The 20,949-nt window shown below is 34.8% G+C and overlaps 1 protein-coding gene across 3 annotated transcripts in view; it reads left to right on the forward strand.

Annotated features, from left to right (window-relative positions):
• The window catches only part of LOC111056194, a 91,256-nt gene extending 71,666 nt beyond the window's left edge, over positions 1 to 19,590 (forward strand). For 2 of the 3 annotated variants that reach the window (XM_039436534.1, XM_022343529.2), the window contains exons 2-3: positions 9,107 to 9,277; positions 18,896 to 19,590. In XM_039436534.1, coding sequence (XP_039292468.1) covers positions 9,107 to 9,277; positions 18,896 to 19,524 — 800 coding nt within the window. In that variant the 3' untranslated portion in view covers positions 19,525 to 19,590. Of the gene's footprint in view, positions 1 to 7,442; positions 8,067 to 9,106; positions 9,278 to 18,895 lie in introns of all 3 variants that reach the window. The other variant, XM_039436542.1, reaches the window with a different exon arrangement.
• Positions 19,591 to 20,949: the final 1,359 nt, after the last annotated feature.

The following is a 20,949-nucleotide window of genomic DNA, read 5'->3' on the forward strand; positions in this document are numbered from 1 at the left end:
TCGATTACAATAACGATCGTATTTGCCTCTTTAGCTGTTTTAGGTGACAGAAGACCACCCTTAATCCAAGGCTTCAACTTTCTGCTTTTTGCTTTGTGAACATGATTTGTTGTATTTATTCCAATATTGAAATTGATAGAAGCGGTATCTACATCAGTTGATTCTAATACTATTTGCCAGATTTCGTTTTTAACGGAATCTGTTATATTTGGCCAGTTTATTTTCTTATAGTAGTTTTGATCTGAGTTGTCTGTTCCTGAATCGCTTGAATTGATATTGAGGCATGTGATGTAGTGATCAGTTATATCTGTCTTCAGTATTGAAGAGTAAGCAAAGAAGTTTTTAGGAAGTGGGATGAAAAAATGATCTATACAGGTATTGCTTGTGGGACGAGTTGCTCTATCAATGCATGCTACAAACCCATTTTCATATAAGATATCCAGCTAACGCTCTTCTTGTAAATTGGGGTTCAGAATGTCGCAATTTATATCACCGGCAATGATTTTCAAGCTCCTTTGATTCGGCGGCGCAGTACTGAATAATTCCTCCTGTCCTTTGTTAAAAACTGATAGTGATGAAGACGGGCTGCGATAAATACAGTAAATTTGACGAGGACAGTTAGCCCAGTTGAAAGATAAAACGAGGCAAGTTGCAACTCCTCCCACAATCAGCTGGTTATTAGTTACGTATAAAGATTCATCGATATATACGACAATACCGTCACATTGATTGATACTGTTGTAGGAACGAAACAACCTGAAGCCCTCAATACTCACAAGGTCACTATCATCTCTAAGCCAGGCTTCTGTTAGAATAATACAGCTATATTTGGTTTTGATTCCATGTAATAAAATTAATAACTCGTCAAAATTTCTATTGTAACAGCGAATATTTAGATGCAGCACGCTAAAACTATTTGACCCACGACAATCACCACTGGTATCATTGAAAGCATTGTAATCTACAATATTATTGAAATCAAAACAGTCGATAATTTGGTCGCTCGAGATAATCATCTTTATCCATGACTATCTTCTTAATCTCTTCAGCGCACCGGCCAGCTCACATTATTTAGAATTTAGAAAAAAAAACAATGTCAAGCCGCTTGAAAGTTGAATATTAATTTATGCAAAGTGAAGAAAATAATAGAAGTTCAGAGTAGCAAAATAGTTTAAAAAATTCCAAGCATACAAATAAAATGATAAACAAAAATAGAGCCTAATGGAGAACTTTCCTGAGATAGAACCAGGGAAATAAAAATATATACAAGGGAATCTGATTATCAATATTTGACTCGTCAAGAGAGGAAAAACAAAACTATCAAACATTATTAAAATAAAATTTTACTGAATTTGAGTTATTGGAAGATTTCCCAGAAATAGAAATAGTACAATAAAAATATATTTATAACCATTATTTTGATTCGTCACAAATTAAATGAGATAAAAACGAAAGTTCATTCTTTAGTGCTCAGCGATGAAGCTCTCTCCCCTTATCATCATTTTAATCAGCTCATTAATCAGACGAGTAAATATTGTTAAGTGACATAATTCACATTGTATTCAGAGTATAACAAAAATATAAGAGGGAAGAGAATTCTAAATATTATTTTCTGATGAAAAATCTCTTGCTATCTCTCCTATTAATTTTCAGCTTTACGCTGTACGAGTGGGAAAATTCAATGCAAAACTATATCATACATCATTATTATATCATTACACTGTATATCAACTTATATGCGATATATTATTTTAAGCGATAGTCTGGGGAATGGTCAGCATAATTCTGTCAGTGCTGGTTTGGTACATTGCTCTCTATTCCAGGAAAATCCCTCGATTAAAATATGGTCTGATAGTCATGGTAGGGGTATAAATGAGCTGTTGACTAATCGGTTACCTTCCAATACCAGATGTTATTCTTATGTTGCAGCAGGGGCGCCTCTTGAAATTCTGATTGAAAAAATGTTAGATAAGAGGGAGATTGGTGAGACAAAAAGAGGTGATTTTGTTGCTTTGATTGGGGGCACGAATAGTTTTGCTCATGGTTCTTACTCCCAGGATAATATTGACAACTTATCAGTAAAATTGTCCAAAGTGATAAATAGCTACAGTCATACCAACCTCATTCTTGGCACAGTCCCTTACAGATACGATCTTCCAGGGAGCTCTGATGAAAATCGTGTTATTAGTTGTGTGAATAGGGCTATAAGATGTATTCCTTATCATTACCCGCATTTGTCAATTAGGATTATTAATTTATGGAGCTACAATATATCTATGCATACCAACCACGGTCTGCATCTCAACAGAAAGGGAAAGCTGAGGCTAGCTAAGGATTTTCTGAATATAGTTGCTGAGTTAACTTTGGCAAAAAACAGTCTTCCTTATGAGAGTGTCAAATCTTTTAGTCACGTGAATGACAGGTCTGCACACGTACGCATGTCACCAGCTGGCCAGTCTTCATCAATGATTGATGGACAGGCTCTACAAGCTCTTCAAAATTCCAGTATTTTTTTAGAACCGGTAACCTAAGCCCAAGTGGTGGGTTAGATAATTTGGGCAATGATACTACCATTATGAGTCTCAACATTCAGGGGTTTATGGGTAAGGTTGAGTCTCTGGAAGCTGCTTTAGTGAGTGAAAATTGGCAACCAGCTATGATTTGTTTGAGCGAGCACTGGCTGAGAAGGGATAATTGTGGGGTTTTGAGCTCTCTTGAGGGGTATTCACTGAGATCAGCATTTTGTAGAGAAAGTAAGGCAAGAGGGGGAGTTGCAATCTTAGTTAGGGATGATATTTCTGGCACGGTTAGAGAGGATATTAATGGTTTTTCTTCAGAGAAGGTGTTCGAAGTTGCTGCAGTTGAGTCCGAGGGATTGTGTGGTGGTAAAAGAGAATGTTCTGTTGTAGTATCTCTCTATAGAACACCGGATAGTTCTTTGGATGACTTCTTTTCGTGACTGGATACACTTCTTTGCAGATTGAGTTCGGATGTCATGCGGAAGAATATTTTTCTATGTGGTGATTTTAATATCAATGTCTTGGATCATTACTCGATCCAGTGCAAACAATTCATTAATGTGTTCTCTTCTCATGGGTTTACTCTTTTGATCAATAGTCCAACAAGAATTCAATCAGGGCCGTTTTATACTACATCAACTTGTATTGACAACATAATAACCAATGTTGTATCTGAGAGCGTTTTGGGTGGGGTGATTGACTTGGGTTTGTCTGATCATCATGCGATATTTGTCAAGCTTATTGATCGAAAACAATGTGAGGATGAGAGGTATATAAGTAAGAGAATTTTCTCAAGCAAAAATGTTGGAGACTTTTTAGATTTATTGAAAGTGGAAACTTGGGAAGATTGTTTTACATCCTCTAGCTGTGATTTGTGTTTCAAGAAGTTTTTCTCTAGATTCAATCGATGCTTCATGGAGGCATTTCCAATCAAAACCATGAAGATTAAAAAGAATAGTTCAATAAAAAAATGGTTGACTCCAGGTTTGAGGATCTCACTTAAAACAAAAAGAGAGTTGTCAATATCTGTTGGTAATGAAACATGCAGCTCTTCTTGGTTACCTATGTCTCAGGGAGTACCGCAGGGTTCAATATTGGGTCCCCTCTTATACCTGGTCTATGTTAATGACATCGAGAGTCACGTCAATTTCAAACTCTCTCTTTTTGCGGACGACACTACAGCTTTAATCACCAGTAGGAACAGTGAATGTTTGATAAGAGAGGCTGAGAGGTGTCTTGCTGAATTAGATTCGTGGTTTGTTCAGAATAGTCTTAGTTTGAACTGCAAAAAAACTAAAGTAATTCCCTTCAGTAGAGACTATAAAAGTTTTGGAATAAACTTGAATACACAAAGTAGAGTTGAAACTTCTGATTCCACGACATTCTTGGGTCTGATGATGGAGAGTGATTCGAAGTGGAAGCTACATATTTCTCATGTCACTGGTAAATTGAATAGAGCCTTGTTTGCATTAAGTGTAATGTCTAGAGTAGGGAGTGAAAAAACTGTTCTTTTTGTATATCATGCTTATTTTCTGTCAGTTATGAGATATGGAGTTATTTTTTGGGGAAAAAGTATAGAGAATAATGAAATATTCATACTGCAGAAGAAAGCCATTAGGATAATTTATAAGATTAATACAATGCGCTCTTGCAGACCTTATTTTAAAGAAAAGAGATTGCTGACGGCTCCTGCTATTTATATATTAGATTTAGCAATCTTCGTTTTTAAAAATAGACGAATGTATGAGGAGAACCAGGTGAGTCATCCCCATAATACTCGATTTAGAGGTTTTGTTTACCCACATCACAGACTAAGCCTGCTGGAGAGTGGCCCGTTTTATATGGGAATGAAAATATTTAATTCAATCCCATCTCACATAAGAGAAATTGATGGCTTGAAGGAGTTCAAAAAAACACTCAGGGAATTCCTTATTGTATTGTGTCCGTACAGGTTAGCAGACTTCCTTGTTGAATAGTGTTTGATTGATATATGTTATGTGGGATCTGTAGTGTTTAAATAGGAGGGATGGTAGATAATAGATTAAACTTTGACGTGTCATATACTGCGGGATCGTTGCTCCCTTAATGCAGTTCAGTAATTGTGACGAACAAGTAAAGTATATACTCTGTATCTTTAAAGCAATTAATAGTTAATTCGATTACTTATGTTGTATCACTATCAGTCAAATGAAACCATTTATACAATTATACCGGGTTTACTCCTTTGCACTATGATTGGGTCTCACAACTCTTGCTTGGCGGCTGTATAACTGAGTCTTGAATTTATATATAGTTTTTTTTTTTAAATAGTTTATGTATAATTTGAAATTAATAGTTTGATTGTGCTGTTACCTTGAGTTTGAGCACTTATCTATTGACTGACGGTGGTTGTATGTGGCGGTGGCGGCGGAGATTGAGCAGCTGTATCGTGTGCGTCGGTGGCGGCGGGGGCGGCGCGGCCTCCAGTGGCGTCAGCAGCTGAGAGCATGTTGTCCTGAAGGTCCAGCAGACATCTGACTCGGAATGGACGTGATGTAGGATTTCTTTTAGCCATCACATGGCCATCGTTTTTCCATACGGAGGCCATCTTCTTCTCCTTGATCTTAGTCCTCGCCTTGTTGAAAGGGAAAACACTGGTCCCATTTGGTTGCACTGGGATTCCAGAAATCACGATATTGTTTTTTCTTGTTTGTTTTTGGAGATCGTGTATTTCTTTCTTAGCAGCAGTTAATTCTAGTTGTAGTTTAGACTTTTCAGCATTTAACTGTTGCAGTTTATCGTTTATTATGTTTGCTTCTCTGTAACATTGTCCACTTTTTCCTTTAAAAACCATTCATTTCATCTAACTTATTTTGCATGCTGTCTAGTCTTTTGTTCATATCACTTCTAAGCGCGGAAATCGTTTCTAGTATTTTATCGTTTCCCTGATCACTGATTCTTGATGGTTTATTCTCAAGTTCACACTTTCCACATATCCAGTGAAGCACGTGTCTTCGCTTCGCTTACACATGCTGTGTGGTACTGGGATTGGCACTAACGCATACACAGCATCCGTCCCTCGTCGACGCAATGTCCTTGGAGCATTTAGCACACTTCATCATGTTACACTTATTTTATAGTATTGGAATTTGAATACACACTTTTAAATTCACTTTCAAACTTTACTTCAATGTTGAACGAACCGGCCGATATGCTGTAACACGTCTAAGAGTTGTTTTGCAGCTTCAATAAACACCGATCCGAACTCATCAACTGTCAGATAAGAACATGTGTTGATTGAATGTAACAAAAAATACCTGAAAAAATTACCAAATTATTCAGTTAAATTATTTTTGTGGATGAAATAAATTTCTCAAAAATTGATATTTTGAAGATTTCATGAATTTTTCTTTTACCAAATTTGGAATGATCTGTCCCAAAAATTTACGCTTTAGGCACTCATATCTCAAAGAGTAATAATCGGAAATTTTTTTCTCTGAGAAAACGTTTTCATTTTGATAGGTTGATAGTAGTCTATCCAAAGCAAAAACTTTGGAAAATAATTATCAGCAGTAAAAAGTATTTTTTAGTCTTTAAAATTTATTTTTTGCATAGCCTTGTGTTGCTAAAACAAAAATATGTAGATCACTATAGTCTATACAAAATTACTTCTGACTTGGAGGGACACATATGCAGCAGCATGTACAGCAACAAGTAGGAATACAGCAGCGGGGATACTGCCGTTCTCAACCGGCCAGCGTTCTCTAATTTCAAGATACAAGGTTTCTTTCTTGCAGAAAACATTTATACAAATAGATAGCATCGTCATAAATTAAACATTTTAAATAAAAAGTATTTACATTCAAAGAAATAAAAATCTGCATACAAATAGCAAACAAAATACCCTCAAATTGGAAACTTCTCTTTTCTAAATGTTTGTATTTCTATTAAAATCTTTTTTATGGTTATCTTGGAATTACCCATTTCTACCTCCTTCAAATGTGCAGGAAGCTTATTATAAGCTCTTCTATCAAACTCCTTAGAGCAGTTAAATGTATTTTTGCATAATTGCACTGGTTAACTCTAAGAGATTTAGAAATTTCTATTGTAATGGTTGTGAATGTTGCTATTCACAGAAATACTTGCTAAATTAATTTTTACATACATGAGGCATTCAAGAATGTAAATAGCTGGAACTGTTGAAATCTTGAATTTTTTTATGAATCTATACAATGAAAACGACTATTCACATTAGCAATGACCCTTACTGTTCGTTTCTCCAACACAAATCGTTTTTTTTTTACATTTGTATCATTACCCGAGGCAACAACAACAATATACAAATGAGAATGTAGATAAGCAAAATAAACTGAAATTAAAACATTCTTATCCACAATGAACTTCAATCGATTCAACATAAAAATTCCCTTCGACAGTTTGCCACATAATATTTTGATGTGTAAATCCTATTTTAATTAGTTTTGAACTGTAATACCAAGAAACTTAGCATTGTCAGGTTGTAATCTGAATCCAAATTCGAAAAGTTGGGTTTTGTCCTTACACATGAATTGGATGACACTGGCGTGCTACCAATTTGTCCAATAGGTTTGATAGCTTTCACCTATCACCCAAGGAAAGTCATCAGTTCCAATTTTACTAATATCTTGATATATCATGAATGGATTTAATGCCTATGAATAAGAAGTCCAGTTCAGAGCACATCAAATTATAATTTTAAAATGATTCGAAAAAATTCAGTTTACACCAGAACAAATAATCATACATGGACTGAACATAGATTGAACATGATTCAGGTTACAAATATGTTTGATACGTTCATCAAAAATAGATTCAAAAGCTTTCTCAGAACTCAGAAATTTTCGTTCCAAATCTAGATCAAAATATAAGACTTACAAACTAAGAGTACTTATCTTTTATTTACAGGTTTTAGGCAGGCTTATGGCTTTCAAAATTGAACAAAATATTTAACACAAATTGAAAAGAAAAATTGAAATCTACACTTCACATATGTTCAATAACATCAATAAATTTTATAAAAACATTCAGATCTCAAACAAAACATCTTTAATTTCAATTATTTAGAAAATCCTCAACAGGACATAAACACTTCTACCATTAGCCAAGCCTTCAACAATTTTGAGAGAGACGCCTGAGAGAAATGCCTGAAAGAAACGCCTAAAGCTCCAAAGTGATACATAGACACGTAATCAATTACCAACCTCACTAATAAAGAATACAAGTTCACAAAATATCTATTATTTTCAATAAAACTTTATTTTAAAACTGTTTTGAAATTTTTATTCAACCTTTATGTTGTTTAGAATTATGTGTTTATTCAGAAAAATAACTTCAACATTAGTGTGTTATTCAACATCAGTGTATCTGATAAATTCCCGGTAAAAAGTTAAGTCTGCATATCGATTACACCGATATTTGCTATCAAGTGTTATTGATATTTTCAATATCGAATTGAAGATTCAATTTTAATCGAGAAAAATGTAATATTACAACACAATGAATTAGAAGCTGCCCAATCTTCAATTAACGGTAAGCAAGGTACCAGAAACACTATTATTTTTCATTTATTATATTAAATAATTTTCAATTATTTTCTCAATATTTTCAATCTCTTCAGTGTACAGCAATAGTTTTACTGTAGGACATCTGCCACTTTCTACACATCCGATGGGAAGAGCTGCATCAGCAATACAAAGAAATTTATTGAAAACGTGGACAAATTTATTCTCAATACTATTGATTGTATAAACATCTAACCAATCAGTTCTTGCAACATTATTGATTCAAATCTAACAATATTAGAGTAATTGAGTGGTCTGATAATTATTCTGGACTTATTATTACCTTTCAACGATTCTGAAGCAGGATCAGTCACATCAAGTTGGCAGCTAAGCACTAAAACAAAATGAGGCAATCATCGGCTCAACCTCTGCTGAGATAATCCTTTCAAAATGAATATATTGATGTAGAAATATTGTCAATACACGTCCCCTCACAATGAGTAGATTCACCTGGTCTAGTAACTTCATTCATTGTTAAATTGTTCTAGTGAGTGTTCAAGTTCTCATGCATACAAACATTCCTTTCATGAAAGCACTGAGTCCACTGAGTCTAATCGACCAATTGGCAACTGCGCTTCTACCTATGACTCCATTATCACTATAATTGACGGATCTCCCTCCATTTCTCTGCTCCGCGTATACCTCCAAGTCAAAAGTAACTTTGTATGGACTATAGTGCGATCTTGCCCTGGAAGCACACAACCGTATTCAATAGCACTGCTATTGCTACAATTAGCAAAACATTCTGTAATCGAAAATCAAATGGAGAATCGAATCAAATTTTATTTCATATTCTATTATTAATAAGAATAAACTATAGATAAAGAATATTTTTCAATATTATTGTATTAAAGAACATAATAAACAGATCAGTATCAGAAGATATGATTAAAATTTTAATGATTATAATTTTGAAGATACTCTTAAATAGATTCATGGATAGTTCTCATGCTCCACTATATCTATCTCTATTTCCTCTATAATAATGATCTGTTACCTATTTTCTAGGAAATGGGATATTGATGCTGATTGAATTGGTTTCCGAGTCACCTATCCTCTATGATACGAGATTCAAGGACTTCAACAACAAAGGAAAAAGATTACAAAAATGGATAGAGGTGTGTGAGAAATTGTACTCATCATGGAATACCTCCAGTGAAGAAGAGAAAGCCCTGAAAAGTATGTATTGAAATATAGTTATTTGTAATCTGTAGTTATCTATACAGTTGAAAATGAGGCTTTTTCTCCCTGAGGGGAAAGATTCTTTCACAACATAGCCTAACAAAATTAAACATCTTGCAGGCTGACAAGGTCTATAAATACGGGTCATGACACAATCCCGTGATGCATTGCAAAATGACCATTTTATGGGGTCCTAGTTCACCAATTTTCAAATTTATCAGGTGCTATCATTATGCATTGAACAACATGAAGTGTTATTTTGTAATATTGTTCAAGTGATATTGCTTGGCTCTGAATTGTAAAATAAATTGTTCCGACAGAATATAATAATATTTAGATTCCAACTAGGAACTGAATTGTTGATTTTTAGATTTAATTGATCGGGAACTTGAAACTCTTTTTGAAATTGGCCTCGCATATTTCTGTCTTGTCCCAATGCCTTTTGAATCATAATCCTTGAGTTACAAGAATAAGAACAATATTTTCAATAATAAATAAATGGATAATTGAAGCATTTATTATTGAAATTTCATTATTAAAAAATTGAAAACCTGAATTCACATATTATCTGAACTAGAATATTGTTTTTGAAATGCACAATTTTGTTACGAGCAAATTGAATTAGATTGGATTTTCAAATGTACCGCCATAAAGACACCATAAAATGGCCGCTCCATAAGTAACATGAGTGTCATGACCTGTATTTATAGACCTTGCAGGCTGACACTGCTGACAGCGCTATCTGTAGGCCAAAGTTGTAACAATGATGAGCATGAAATAAATAAATAAATATTTTTATTGCATAAAAAGCTGTACAATTACAGATATGGCAAATGTCTATTATTATAAAAACAAATAGAATACATGAAAATGATCAATGTCACAAAGTACAAAGTACAAAACACAAAAGTACAATAAGTTATGAACCACAGCTATTAATTGATAAGTACACAATATTTTTGAAATGTATCCACTAATTATCCATGTATTCCTTTATGGAATAGAAGCCACCATTCAATAAATATTTCTTCAATTCGGCTAAAAATACATTTTTATTTGTTTAAATAGATTTTATTTCATTTGGGAGCCTATTGTAAAAAATTATTCCTTGATAAAATGGATTTTTCTTTGCTATTGCTAAATTAACATTAGGTAAATGATAGTTATTAGCAGTTCTTGTTCTATGACTGTGGATATTGCTATTAGTGGGTAGAAAGTTATTATCAACGGTGCTAAGGATAGTCTTGTATATGAACAAAGATGGAAATGTGAGAATAGTTTCAATTTTAAAATAATCTCGGCAGGACTGATATCTCGTCAGTTTACACATACATCTAATGGCTTTTTTTTGTAAAGTGAATATTTTCCTCACATTTCTTTCAGAAAACTGTTACTCCATATCTCAGATGACATTCAAATAAAGCAAAATATATGCATTCAAGTATATTGGAAGTACAATAGCGGGATAGTGTTCTTAAAATAAAAATCACTGAACTTAGTTTAGAAGAAGTATGATCCACATGAGATTGCCAGTTAAGACTAGAATCCAGATGAATACCTAAAAATTTACACACTTCAACCTCTGAAACGAACTCATCATCCAGCAATAAACCAATACAACATACACTATTTGAAAAGGTCATTCCAACAGTTTTACTAACATTAAGATGCAGATTGATGCTGTTGAACCACTGACAAATGTTATTGACTGATACATAAGCATTCAACTCCAGCCGCTCACAGTCATTCTCAGCATTAAGGATGCTAGTGTCATCCGCATATAAAGTAATATCAGCTCCTAATCCACTGCCCTTTATATCATTTATGTAGATGTTAAAAAGAAGCGGACCTAGCACCGATCCTTGAGGGACTCCAAATTTGACTTCTCTTAACTTAGATTTAAAATTGCCATTGCTGTTTTTCATTTCAACATATTGTACTCTGTTAAGTAGTTTCAAGTAATTCAAGCAATCAAGTAATTTCAGTGCAAGCCCTCCAACGCCAATATTTTCTAATTTATTCAGTAGAATTGTAAGTTCAACTGTATCAAATGCCTTGCTGAGGTCAACAAAAGTGGCTGCTGAATGTTTTTTCTTAAAAATTATCAATAATTCTATTTACGAAGGTAACAACTGCTGTTTCTGTGGATTTTCCTTCTATGAACCCATGCTGGTCAACACTAAGAAGTTTGTACTTATTAAAGAAAGACACTATTATTTTTTCTAAAATTTTTCAAATATTTTTGAGAATGTGGATATAATTGACACCGGTCTGTAGTTCTCTATGTTATCCCTCTCCTCACTTTTGAAGAGTGAAATAACTTTTTCAATCTTCAAGTTTCTTGGGAATACACCCATCTCGAAAGATTTGTTTATGATAAAGGCAAGAGGTGTACAAATAAAAGTGTCACATTTCTTTACCAACCAGTTAGAGAATCCATCATGACCTTCTGACTTTTTGTTTTTGAGTGTTCTTATAACCTGCAGAACCTCATCTGCGGATACTGATGTCAAGTATATTGAATTTAATAAATTAGTTGATGTGTTCCTACAATATTCAAACCTCTTCTTTCCCCTGCCTTTCCGTATTACACAGATATATAATGATCATTGAAGACGTTGGCTATTTTCACTTGGTCTTCAACTTCTGAATCCTCTGTTTTGATTTTGATTATAGATTTACTTCTTCTATTATCAGCTCTATTACCCACCTCATTATTTATAATATTCCATGTAGTCTTACTTAAGATAAGTTGTCTGAATGTGATATTTGCCTAGTGATGAATTTATTGTGTTTTGCATGTGTTTGGAATGTTCTTGTATTCTTGTTTTTTTGTTTTAATAAGTTTTTGAGAGTATTAGTTTTGTATTGCCTATAGAAAAGAGCAGCATCTCTATATTCCTCCCTAGCTCTTTTTACATCATTATTCATCCATTCATTCTGTTTATGCTGTGATACTCTCTTTTTTTTACCGGGAACGCCTGATTTTTGTGAGAGGTTAATATTTTTAAGAATGATTCATACATTTCATCAACATTACAAGACCGATATACATCATCCCAAGATTCTTTTTCCAGTAGTTCATGAAAAGCATTCACATTATGCTCATTATAATCTCTGAAATACGTGAAGGGTGTTTGGGGTTTACCCTGAGACCTATCAACTTCCTCGCTAAATATTTCTATCATTTGGGAATGATGATCAGATATATATGTTTTTACAACTTCAGCCCTATAAAAATCTTCATTCAAATCGGTTGCAATATTATCAATAATTGTTTCAGAGTGTATTGTTTCTCTAGTAAAGGTATGAATGCATAAACTTAAATTATGTGATAGTAGCATGTCTCTGAGTGAACTGCTCTCATTTGTCACCTCGGCTGTATTTATATTGAAATCACCTAAAATTATTTTATTCCTGTTAATGGGTAGTTTTGACAGTATCTTATCTAAGTTTCTATTAATGGCTTAACCTCACAAGAAGGATTTCAATAATTATATCTCTTCATTCTGTAACTTAATTGATAACAAACAAACTTCAAGAACCTTCTCTTCGCAAAAATCCTCCAGCAAATGGGAGTTTATAACATTAAATACAATGTTTCTATCATTTTTGAAAAAGATTGATACCCCACCTCCTCTATATGACTCTCTACAAAAATATGTAATTAAGCTGTAACCACTTATATTGACAAGATTGATCTCAGAAGATTTCAGTCCATGTTCTGACAAACACAAGATATCTGGCTTCTTTTCATCTAAAACTACATCTAATTCTAAAAGTTTATTTTTCAAGTGTTGTATGTTCAGGTGCATAATTCTAATATTTCCTTTCTTGCAACCTGAATCTTTACCATTACATATTGAAGTTGGATTCTCATTAGTCTTCCTATCGAGTGATTGCTCAAGAGGTGAACAATCTATCCTAAAAAAACATCAGTGTTATCATGATTGTGTTGACCCAATGGAATAAGTTGTTTAGAAGATTCTACGGTGTCACTAATCTTAGCTGCAGTATTTAATATTATATCAACAATGTATTTCTTTCCGAGGTGGTTTAAGTGTAGACCATGAGACGTGTGAAATCTTGCACCCAAACAACTCAAATCTGAAAAAGTCACATTAGAGAAATGCTTACCAATATTTTTTAAGCGTTGGTTGGTTTTTTGGACCTCCTTATTAACACATGACCACTTGGGAAGATCATGTCGATGGGTTACGGAAAACACCAATACATTTGTATGCTGCAAATCCAACAGTCTCCTCCTGAATGATTGAATCAGATGGTTCGATTCGTTGCATGCCACATCATTAGTTTCTGCGATGAGAACTGTAAGGTCATCCTTCGTCATATCAGAACAAGTACTATTGCAATCATCAGTAACCGTTTCAAACTTGGCACCCGGCTTCATTATATTTAGAAAATTATGCTGACTCTTTGACAAGACTTCATTGACAACCCGCCTTCCCTGACTGTCAGAAAAACATCTTATTTTTACTGGCTTAAGATTGATCAAGCTTCTTTTTAACTGTTCCTTATGAAAGTCGTTTAAGTTGTATTGTTTGCGCCGGGTATGTGAATTAGACACCTCAGATGTGGTTGAGCGCGATGCTAGATACCTCTGGAAATGAGAAATGATGTTGTTCATCTGTTTGGCGTCTGCCGCGATCTCCTCAAGAACAATTATCTTTCTTCTCGATTCCTCAAGCTTGTCACCCAATACTATAATTTGGTCCATGAGGTTAGTGTTTTCCTTCAGCAAGAGACCCATTTGACCAACTTCCAAACTGTAAGGTAGTCGGATGCAGTCATTCACCAGTCCTGTGGTTTCATCGGTTTGAGAAGAGACTTCTCTGGACTGTTGCTCAGTTGTCAGTTCTGTAATCTGAACATCGTCGGTTTGAGAAGAGACTTCTCTGGTTTCATACTCAGTTGTCAGCTCAATAATTCGGACATCGTTATAGATGGATCTATCAATTGCAGCATCCCGTTCAGTCCTCAATCGTTCATTCTCCAGCAACAGGGTCTCCCTCTCCAGCGTTAGCTTCTTAATCACTGCGTTTTCTTCATGAGGTTCGATTTGCTCCATGCTCTTGTCTCCTTCATCCAACGATAATTCGTTAATAAGAATATCCTTATCCTTACTCGTCATATTTGGAGTTGAAGAGCAAGCACTTGAAATTGAATAATTTTTGGAAGTTGGAACCGGGTGACTATGATTAGCAATTGATAAATCAACTATGACATCAACCGACTCATTAGTCACCGATTGCGCCTTACAAGACTTGTTAAGACAGCGCCAGGTAATATAATATCACCTGTTGCTCTTGTAATACCCTTCCTATAATTATATTTCTCGTGTGTCAACTTAGGATTTCCTCGATTTGTTGTACCAATTACCAAAGAAACCATTCTAAATTCGCATCAGATTGAATGTACATTAAAGTTGCATCAATTAATACTGGTTCAAATAATATTCATTATATCAGGAATGGATGCAGAAGGAAAAAAGGAATGCCCAGAGAGCTATCAAGGCGCTTGGGTGAGAGAAGGGTTTAGCTCCTGAAAACATAGGTTAATATTACTTAATGGTTTTGAGAGAGATAGGATTCAGTTCGAATATTATTAAATATGAAGCGAGAGAAAAAAAAAACAAATCAAAATTACCGCCGTTACACTCCACGTGACAATGTTATTGATAATGCCGGTCCTTCTTTGACACTATCACAACAGCTGACCCAGGCTGTACCGTAGTATCTCAAAACGAAACGACAATCTTAACAGATAATTATTAGACTAGAAAGCACAACATTGGCTAGCCTGTATAGCCGGGAAAATGAAACTGTTTTAAACAAATGTAAGATTTAATACATAATATATAGATTTAATACATAATACCGTATTCTTGAATTCTTCAGTAGCTTGTGGCTAGTGGACGGTGTAAGTGTTTGTTGTTTCGTTATCAGCCGGCCGGTCTGTAATTGTTCGTCTGCACACGGCCTACGTCTCAAAATAAACCAACCTGCAAGCTGACCAAGGCACTTAGGCTCAAAAAAGAAAACGAATTTACACTATTAGGTGTCACAGAAATTCACGACTAAGTAAGTACAGGTGGAAAAACACTCGATTAACGATACTGTGTAACTGAATGGCTTGAAATACTGAATAAATACTTAAATTTCATTAAAATACCATGGAGCAATACTGAATACGATCTATATGCAACTGGCAGTCCTGCCAACTTCATTTGAGCCGTCAATGGTCCTTAAGATTGTCATACTTCAGCCGGAACCGACAACTTAACTTGCCCTTCCGTTAACATGGGAGTGACCTGATCAAAACGTTTTGGCTCTGAGAGGGTTCAAACCAGGATCTCTAGGTTGCTATGCAAGCACTCTATCCAGGAATGCACTCTATCCAAACTCCCCGACAGTCAAGCTCCCCGTTCTTTTAATACCACATTCGAGGGGGGAGCTCCTGAGGGAGGAGCTTGGCTGACGGGGAGCTTGGTTGTCGTGAGCATGCGAGGAGCTAGTTTGTCGTCTACCGACAACCAGTCCCCTCCTAACCAGTAGGGGATTAGCTGTTGGGGGGACACTTGAACACCAGCGTGCAAGGAGTTTGGTTGTCGTCACCGAATCCGACAACCAAGCTCCTCGCATGCTCACTTTTGAGTGCCGGAGTTTTCGCGAGTTAACTGACATTATTAAATTTCATGCACTTACTCAATAGATTTTGGAACAGTCCTCAAATCACGCCTGGTCTTCCCAGTCATTCATTGCTTTTTGATGAATTATATCACATTTTTCAAGAACCAATAGTTCAAACTTCATAGAGAGGTTCATCTTAGGTTCATATTTTTATGTTCTTATCCAAGAGCTACATTCAAAACAAGCCAAGTTCAAAATACCCTGTTGGGTGATATGATTTACTAGAGAGATCCGTTTCAATGGAATTCGCAGGCAAGCGAAGCAAGCCTGTTTGTCTCATTGACACTGCCAGGGTCCAGGGAATTACAGGCAGTGGCGGATCTAGAAGGGGGTGTCGCGTGTTCCCTGACGAAATGAATTCAAGGCCTCGAACAGAGATCTGATCAAACTGACCTGACGTGATCTGATTCTCAACTGACGACAGATGTTTGTGTACTATACTTATCATATTCTTACTTATTATTTATGTTTCAAGCTTATAACTTTTGCTGACACAAAGCACTGTTGACAACACTGGTTTATTAAAATCATTCTGTGGTAACAGTTATTTTCGGTGTCAACTTCTTTCAGTTTATGTCAGAACAGGTTCTGTCACGAAAGTTTTGAAATTTCATTTTTAATATTCATGTGTTGGTGGAGCGGTGGAAGAAAAATGGTGTGTACATTTAGGGTGAAAAGTACAGCATTTTTCCTTTGGGAAATTGTTGCCTTTGGCTTCCCCATAGGCAACAAAAGTTCCCCCTCATGGAGAAGAAGCTGTACTTTTCACCCTATATTTACAAACAACCATCTCAATCTATTATTATACATATTTTTGAATGGTTTACCCTGTTCAAAATTCCAGCCTATGATCATTTTTCATTAGCTGATCAAATCCCTCAGGACCAGAACATATGAAGCGTCTTTTCAGGCGTTTTAAGAGTCGACATGGCATGAAGCTCTCTGATTGGGTTCGGCCACTTTTGTTTCAACTTTTGCGGATACAAAGCCCTGTCGACAGTGCCAACTTCTATAGTGAGGTCTATGGCTCTGAGGTCTAACACTATAAATAGTGTTTATAGTGAGGTTCACTCAATAAGAAAATAGGAGACGTATTCTTAAGTACCATTTCGCCATAAAGAACAATAAGTGAATTTCTCCAAAAACCAATTTATTCACCTGAAAGGCCATACTTTCCTCTACTTCTTCGTGTGATTGCCATTAATATTGTGGCATTCATCGTATAATTGAGCCAGCTTTTGTATGCCATCGTCAAAGTAGATTGTGTATGGAGAAAAATGTTTGTGCAGCCACCTTCAATGACCCCAATCTATTTTCTCACAATCCCATCGCTCATAATGTTTTTATGATTCACTTTTATTATTCGGTAATGAATATGAACTGATTTGAAGCATTGAGCACAGAGAAACCATATTACAGCAGGAACTCCCAATGAGCGGGATTCCAAATAATGGCAAAAAGAGATTAAAGAATACACTAACAAAATAATGTCTGAAAGAATAAGACCTTGATGTTGTCAATACCACTTTAATTTATTCGAAAACTCATCTTACAGAACCAGGATTCATGGTAACACCTACCATATCTTCAGCTGGACTAATGTGTTTGTTATTGTTGAAGGAACAGGAAATTCAATTCTAGGTTATGTGTTGGGGTTGTAAAAGGAAAGGAGAATGAAAAATGTTAGTGGGAATAGATGAATTAGATTGATTAAACTATGCTTATATTTTTAGAATGGAAAATTACATTGTAAATGAAATTCTAGTTATCTTAAAAAATATATATACATCAATATGGTTGGTAGCTTACTGGTGATTGTATAATCATTTATAATTTTCAAATTTTGACTCAATTACAAAGTTGACAGTATAATAATTATAAAATTATAAAACAAGGGACATTATGATGTTTTATTCATAATAATTATGATTAACCTGATCGAAAACATACTAAATTTATCTATCTTATCTAAGAAATTTTTCTCTAATGCTACCATAAGGTTGGTACTGGTCATGGCACCAACTTGAATACAAACTTGATTTTAAGAATTTATTAAACTAGAATATAATTATTGTGGGTTATATGGATCAAAATCTTCCAATTAAATAATAAAAATTTTTGTTTTAAGTGATACGTTTATAAGGGATCAACGTCTTACAACATTAACGTATTATTCTTTCAATTATAGAGAAATACCACATCTCATACCATACAATAAAATTATTAAAATAATGTGTTAAAAAGTATGGTTCGGTAAACGCGTAAGATGGCTTTCCAACAGATATAGGCTAGATGACGCGAATGCGATAAACGGTGACTGCATCACTGCATCACTGCAGCAGCCTAATCTAACAACAATACTTACTTCAAAAATATACCTCGTCAATAGATTTTTCAGTTTAATAGAATGGGAGAATATCATAGAGCATGACTAAGAGTCTGAGCATGGCAGTAGATTATGAGTTGCAAATCACCTGAATAATAAAGCAAATTATGTACGGATTAGTTGCAATATGAATTGAAAATTTGAAATGTGATAGTAATGAAGCCCTATTTTGGACTTTTAAAATGTTATCTTAATCTAGGAGAGGAATAGTACAAGTAGTATCCTTAGTTTTCCTCTCCTGGTCAGTGCTTTCTTGTAAATATATAATAAATGAATGAATAAAATGAATAAAAAAATAAAAAGAATGAATGAAATAAATTCGCCAACTTAATTCCTCCCGCAATAGATTTCTCTTCCAAACTGAAGAAAATCATGTGAAGATGTCATTTACATAGTCATAGTAATAATAATAATTATATCGATATTGCATGTTCTAACGCGTTGTTGGGCATCCTCAAAGATCTGAAGATTTCAACATAATCGAGATTTCTGTTACTCAATTATTGTTTTTGTTTGCAGTGCAATTCGTTCGGAAGCGATGGAAAAATTTGAGAACATGTTATCAGAGAGAAATGAGTGAACTCCAAAGAGTTGGTCACGTACGAGGAAAAAGACGCAGTTATTTATACTTTGATCAACTGAGTTTTCTTGCACCAGTCGTCAACGAAAAAATTGCTGCAAAAGTTTGCTGTGATGGACTGAATAAAAACATTGGCAAAAAATCAAGTGATCGCGACCAAGACGGTCCCAAAGAAGTTGAAGTGTGCTCAGATGACAACAACGACTCTGATGAGGCTTACATCGAAGTTGTGCAGACCACCAAACTATCGTCACCAAAATCCAATGCAATAAGAACATCTTCCGAAAACAACAAAAACTCGGATATAGCATCTGTGAAGACAATAAATAAGAATAGAAAATTATCTTCCAACTACGAGCGATTATCAGCAGCTTTTTCAAAATCTGACGAAACTTTTGAAGATATTGATAAAATTGATGAAGACAAAAGTTTCCTATTATCATTGGTACCATCGTTTAGAAAAATGACAGATTCTCAAAAAATGAACGCGAAAATGGGCATTTTATCCGTAATGGCAACAACACTTGGAATGTCTGTCGAAAAATCAAATTGCACAAATTGTAAATAAATTGAATCTTCTCTTTTGTTCTATTCACTATTGTTCCTATTCAATAAAATGCTGTCAACTACTGCCTTCCACGTTATTATTTGTGTCTTTGTCAAGATAGTTCAAGGGCAATCCACAGCGTGAATAGTATATTTTGTGAGTATCATTAATATTTTGAGTGAAATCTAGCAGGCGATTTAGTTCTTATTCCTAATATAGGAATAATATTAGGAACAATGGGTAGTCCTACAAATCTGCCACGTTATGAGAGAACCCTGATCTGGATCCTGTTGTCACCTCAAACTGTTTAATGTCATAGTGACACCATTGGCCAGTTTCACATGGCAGAGTCCTCGCTCCTGGAAGATCATATTTCATATTTTGCAGCTCTCCTGTGCTTTCACATGGGGATCTTACGAATAAGCCGACAGATCTAACAACTACGCCGACGTTTACTAAAAGTATGACTCATCACTAAACTTTTTCTCAAAGTCTAACTTCCTTAAAAATATAGATAGAAGATTCCTGATTTCGGATTTGGATTCAGCGACCCCAAATTCTTTAAAGCGTAAGTCCCATTTTCAAAAATACCCGAAAACAAGGGAGTTATAGCTGTTTTTAATATAGCTTTCCATTATCATATGATTATATAGTACGTACTAACATAATAATACTCCTGCCTCACAAAGGGACAGGCAAAGGTTTCAAGAAGTATTTGAACACCTGAGAAGTTTAAACATAAACATTTTTAATTTTTAAAAGTTCTAGTTTGAAAAGATGAATCCAAATATGAAATCATAAATCATCTCCACTCATCACCCAATAAAATAGGAGGAAAAGGAATGTTGTACAGTAAAATTCACAAAATTTCAGTTGTCATTCAACAATCCAATTTATCAGGTTCAAATCGTTGAATATCACTTTAAATTCCCAGCAATTATTGACTATTTCTTTTTAACTTCCATCCAACTTTTGGCGACTTCATTCCGGTCCTTGAAGATGTCAAGACTTTTATCCCAAAGAGCAGGACGGTTGCAAACTGCAGTAATCAACAGCTCCACAAACTCAAACATCGCGTAATGACAGGTGTCAAAGTCAAGTCAAGTAAACAACTGACAAGTCAACAAGTGTCAACTGGAGAAGTGAGTGAGCAAGCACAGTGCTGCCATAATGCGAAAAGCATAACCATTGTACCAACTATTCTAAATTATCGTACTGTATTTCGTGAAGCCATGCTTTGTTAAAGCCAGTTACTCAGAAAGCGTTTTTTTGTTGTTCGATGTTTTGTCGTCCTTATGAATTCTGTTGAAGCAAGCAAAATGTTATTTACGAAGCTGTGCTGAACCTGTATAAAGAATTCATAGAATTCATAGGAACGGTAAAAAATCAATTTTACGAAAATCGATGTACATGTAACTGGATTTAGAAGATCAATACGATAATGTG

The sequence above is a fragment of the Nilaparvata lugens genome, chromosome 1 (assembly GCF_014356525.2).
Source record: "Nilaparvata lugens isolate BPH chromosome 1, ASM1435652v1, whole genome shotgun sequence".
NCBI lineage: Eukaryota > Metazoa > Arthropoda > Insecta > Hemiptera > Delphacidae > Nilaparvata > Nilaparvata lugens.